This window comes from Ictalurus punctatus, chromosome 17, assembly GCF_001660625.3.
Source record: "Ictalurus punctatus breed USDA103 chromosome 17, Coco_2.0, whole genome shotgun sequence".
In the NCBI taxonomy this organism is placed as follows: domain Eukaryota; kingdom Metazoa; phylum Chordata; class Actinopteri; order Siluriformes; family Ictaluridae; genus Ictalurus; species Ictalurus punctatus.
Genome location: NC_030432.2, coordinates 950895 through 955894, shown reverse-complemented (window position 1 = coordinate 955894; position 5000 = coordinate 950895). Strand labels below are relative to the sequence as shown.

Genomic DNA, 5000 nt, shown 5'->3' with positions numbered 1-5000 from the left:
CATCATCACGTGAAACGTTTCTCTCTACACATAACCCAGTCCCTCAGGGTAAAACCGGAGGAACCATGGTGTCCCAGAACTGTCTCCGAGATTGTTAAGTCACTTCCCCCTCAACACCACCCAAATGCGTTACCATGGTACCCTCTGAAACCCTTGAAATTTGCTTTTCAAATTTGTCTCAATCTGGAGATTGCAAGAAAATCTCAAATCCTAGAAAAACGGACAGAATGGAGAGTCCCGTGCCTTCTTCGCGCTTGTTCTTTCACGTAAATGAACTGGGAAGAACTTCTTCAACTACACACTAACAGCTAGTCCAGAAGCTAGCGCTGTTAGCCGGCTAATCGGAAACACGTCTTCGTCGACCGGTCCGTTAGGATCGGTCGGTGGAACTGGAAATCTGTTTTTCATTCGTTCGTCAGATTGATTTAAGTCTTCACAGTATCCACCTCGACTGTGAAAGCGAACATTCAGCGATCGTTCCCTGATTAGCAAGCTACAGTAACTTCCAGAAAAGTAGCATAGCTTTACTTGTTTTTTTGGGGGGTTTTTTTTTTTTCTATTCCATGTGGACTAAAATGCAAAAATAAATAAATAAATAAATAAATAAATAAATACACCTCAGATAACTCGCTGTAGCTTTGGGATTGGAAATTTTGAGATATCGACTCAATCGGATTAATTAGCATAGCGGCACACCGTAGCGGGTCACAGGCCAGAGAGAAATCGATGAACCAGCAAACAAGACAGTCAACAAAACCTCAGGCGTTTTGCTCATGTTCCAGCTTTTCTCCAGTTTTGTAGCTTTTCTCCGCCTCCATGCATCGGTTCTGGAAAGGAGCTGTCAACTATCTTTTTTTTTTTTTTTTTTTTTAAATGCTAAGAAGACCAATTTGTCCAGTTTAAGATATTTAAGATCTGTGGAAAGAAGCAGAGCTCTGGGATTTCAGGTGTCTACGATGGTCTAAACACCAAGCTAGATTTATTGTTTTATTTATTTATTTATTTATTGCTGGAATGATGTTCTTAAAGGACGGATTCAATTCAATTCAGTTTTATTTGTATAGCACTTTTAACAAGGGACGTTGTCTCAAAGCAGCTTTACAGAAACGTATAAACACAGGATAGGGATTTTAAGTGTGTGAATTATCCCTGTTGAGCGAGACGGTGGTGACGGTGGTGAGGGAAAAACTCCCTGAGATGATACGAGGAAGAAACCTTGAGAGGAACCGGACTCAGAAGGGAACCCGTCCTCATCTGGGGAACAAATATCTAATGTATTTCCAATGTTTGGCAGGAAACCGTTAGATAACTCCATTACACACCATGTTCTCCTCAGAGCTCCAGTACAAAACTAGAGGGAAACATCAGATCCCCAACGTCTCTCAAAGTATCGCCTGGATTTAAGGTGAAATTCTGAAAGAAAGGAGGCAGCTGAGATCGTTCCATGTTCCAACTGGGACAGACGGTGGCTTAGGAGTTAGCACTGTTGCCTCGCACCTCCAGGGTTGGGGGTTCGAATCCTCCGGGTTCCCGTCGGGTACTCCGGTTTCCTCCCCCAGTCCAAACACGTGTGTTGTAGACTGATTGGTATTTCCAAATTGTGTGTGAATGTGTGTGTAGTTGTGCCCTGTGATGGGTTTGAACCTCGTCCAGGGTGTCCCCCACCTTGTGGGACAGGCTCCAGGCTCCCCGCGACCCTGTATAGGATAAGCGGTACGGAAGACGGATGAACGGACAAACTGTGTTTGGAAAAGTCTACCTGTCTTTAAATCTCAGGTACAAATCAAGAAAAGTGCTTTCTTTACTTCAGCTGGACTAAAGGAGGCGCGTCCTGACAACCTTAAACAACAGATCACAATATTGAACGCAACACATTCCTTATCCTAACATTTGCACAAATCTGAACAAATCCAGAATAAATCACTGGATAAACGTCCCACTCCCTGAGTCACCCCCATGGCGTTAGATGAAGAATATACAGAAAAATGTGTCACGTGGTATCTACTACCCCTTTCTTTCAGTTCTTCTGCATCATGCATTAAAATCCTACATCTGGTCGCATGTGAACTTCCTTCTTTCAAATCCTGACAGAAGCGTTAAAAAGCACGCGCCGCGTTACAAACTTCCAAGCGCGAGCTCGTCACGTGACTACAGAGCTCTTCTTAATCGTCTGGAGGATTACAGGACTGCAAGCACGCGCCGTCTGGCTCTTCCCGTTCTGTAGCCTCCACATGCACAACATACAAACACACATACACACACACGCACACACACACACAGATGCTGGAATGCAACCTCGTCTCGTGGCCTCGTGCAACTTTCAGATCTGATTGCAGCCCTGACTGCAACTCTTTGCAACCTCTCGCGCTTTATTTGCACCTGAAAATCCCCCCCCCCCTCACCTCACACACACACACACACACACACAGTCCTTATTCTTCAAGCAGACTCCCTCTCAGCGTGCGTGCATGAACTTGTAATGGAACACAATACCAGAATTCCTTACCTTCCATGCACAAGAGCGCGAGCCATGCAATCCATAATTGTGTGTGTTCAGCATCGTTCCTGGATTTGGTTTTTCTTTCTGTAATTTCTTTTGAATTGTATTTGATTATTTCTGGCAAATCAGTGCGTCCGGAGTTTCTCGGGTGGAGATGACACACAATGCATCAATCAAGTCTTTGTCATAGAACACTATTTTTCATTCTAGGACCACAAAGAACATGTCACACCGCTGCATTTCTGCGCCACTTGTCTGCACGCGCTCCTCTTTCTTTGCATTCCGTGTCTAACGGATTACCGACATTCTCCTCCTTCTGTCCGCAGCTTCTTTTATTTTTGCTCCGTTTGCTCCGCGCATGTCCGCCGCAGGAGAAACTATTTATTATTCATCATAATAATGATTACTATTACTACTACTGTTATTCATACCACCGCGAGAAACTGGAGGAAACCACGCGCGCGAGCTCCGGGTCAGAGCGCGAGACAGTGCATGACCGTGCGTCCTGACCGCGCGCGCTCCGGGTCTGCTATGCTGAGAGGCGCGCGGCGTCCCGGAGACGGACCTCTCTCTCTCTCTCTCTCTCCTGCGCTGTTGCCGTGGAGACGCCGGTGACGCCATCCGGAGGGAGGGTTGGGGTTTAGGGAGGAGCGGAAATGACGCCATCGTGTGGCAACGGAGAGAAAATCATACAGAGAGAGATGATACAGTGTGCTACTCCTTACAACGCTAGAAGTGCATAGTTGAAGTGCATTGTGGGTATTCTGTACCTGCTTTAGTGCATCATTAGCTGCATCACCATACACTGCTGCAGTGCATTGTGGGGTTTTACAATCAACATTGGACTTGTACATGTTTACAAAAGTGAGAATAAATAGTGTAACGTTAAGTTTTCAGAGAGAAAGAGAGAGATAGAGAGAGAGAGAGATAGAGAGAGAGAAAGAGAGAGATAGATAGCGAGAGAGAGAAAGAGAGAGAGATAGCGAGAGAGAGAAAGAGAGAGAGAGATAGCGAGAGAGAGAAAGAGAGAGAGAGATAACGAGAGAGAGAAAGAGAGAGAGAGATAACGAGAGAGAGAAAGAGAGAGCGAGAGGTAGATAGAGAAAGAGAGAGTGAGAGATAGCGAGAGAGAGAGAGAGAGAGAGAGAGAGAGAGAGGGAAAGAGTGAGATAGCGAGAGAGAGATAGAGAGAGGGAAAGAGTGAGAGATAGCGAGAGAGAGAGAGATAGCGAGAGATAGAGAGAGATAGCGAGAGAGATAGAGAGAGGGAAAGAGTGAGAGATAGCGAGAGAGAGATAGAGAGGGAGAGAGTGAGAGATAGCGAGAGAGAGAGAGAGATAGCGAGAGAGATAGAGAGAGGGAGAGAGTGAGAGATAGCGAGAGAGAGAGAGAGATAGCGAGAGATAGAGAGAGAGATAGCGAGAGAGAGAGAGAGGGAAGAGTGAGAGATAGCGAGAGAGAGATAGAGAGAGGGACAGAGTGAGAGATAGCGAGAGAGAGAGAGATAGCGAGAGAGAGATAGCGAGAGATAGTGAGAGAGAGATAGAGAGAGAGATAGAGAGAGGGACAGAGTGAGAGATAGCGAGAGAGAGAGAGATAGCGAGAGAGAGATAGCGAGAGATAGAGAGAGAGAGATAGAGAGAGAGATAGAGAGAGGGACAGAGTGAGAGATAGCGAGAGAGAGAGAGATAGCGAGAGAGAGATAGCGAGAGATAGAGAGAGAGAGATAGAGAGAGAGATAGAGAGAGGGGACAGAGTGAGAGATAGCGAGAGAGAGAGAGAGAGCGAGAGATAGAGAGAGATAGAGAGAGGGAAAGGAGTGAGAGATAGCGAGAGAGAGATAGAGAGAGGGAGAGAGTGAGAGGATAGCGAGAGAGAGAGAGAGATAGCGAGAGAGATAGAGAGAGGGAAAGAGTGAGAGATAGCGAGAGAGAGATAGAGAGAGGGAGAGAGTGAGAGATAGCGAGAGAGAGAGAGAGATAGCGAGAGAGAGAGAGAGAGGGAAAGAGTGAGAGATAGCGAGAGAGAGATAGAGAGAGGGACAGAGTGAGAGATAGCGAGAGAGAGAGAGATAGCGAGAGAGAGATAGCGAGAGATAGTGAGAGAGAGATAGAGAGAGAGATAGAGAGAGGGACAGAGTGAGAGATAGCGAGAGAGAGAGAGATAGCGAGAGAGAGATAGCGAGAGATAGAGAGAGAGAGATAGAGAGAGAGATAGAGAGAGGGACAGAGTGAGAGATAGCGAGAGAGAGAGAGATAGAGAGAGAGAGATAGCGAGAGAGAGATAGAGAGAGAGATAGCGAGAGAGATAGAGAGAGATAGCGAGAGAGAGAGAGAGAGAGAGAGAGAGAGAGAGAGAGAGAGATAGCGAGAGATAGAGAGAGAGAGATAGCGAGAGATAGAGAGAGAGAGATAGCGAGAGAGAGAGAGAGAGAGAGAGATAGCGAGAGATAGAGAGAGAGATAGAGAGAGAGAGGAGAGAGAGGAGAGAGAGAGAGAGA

General features: G+C 46.3%; 1 protein-coding gene across 1 annotated transcript in view; it reads right to left on the bottom strand.

Moving 5' to 3' along the window:
- The window catches only part of igsf11 (immunoglobulin superfamily member 11), an 88292-nt gene extending 85249 nt beyond the window's left edge, over positions 1 to 3043 (bottom strand). Inside the window, exon 1 of the mRNA XM_017490161.3 lies at positions 2507 to 3043. Coding sequence (XP_017345650.2) covers positions 2507 to 2513 — 7 coding nt within the window. The 5' untranslated portion in view covers positions 2514 to 3043. The remainder of the gene's footprint in view (positions 1 to 2506) is intronic.
- Positions 3044 to 5000: the final 1957 nt, after the last annotated feature.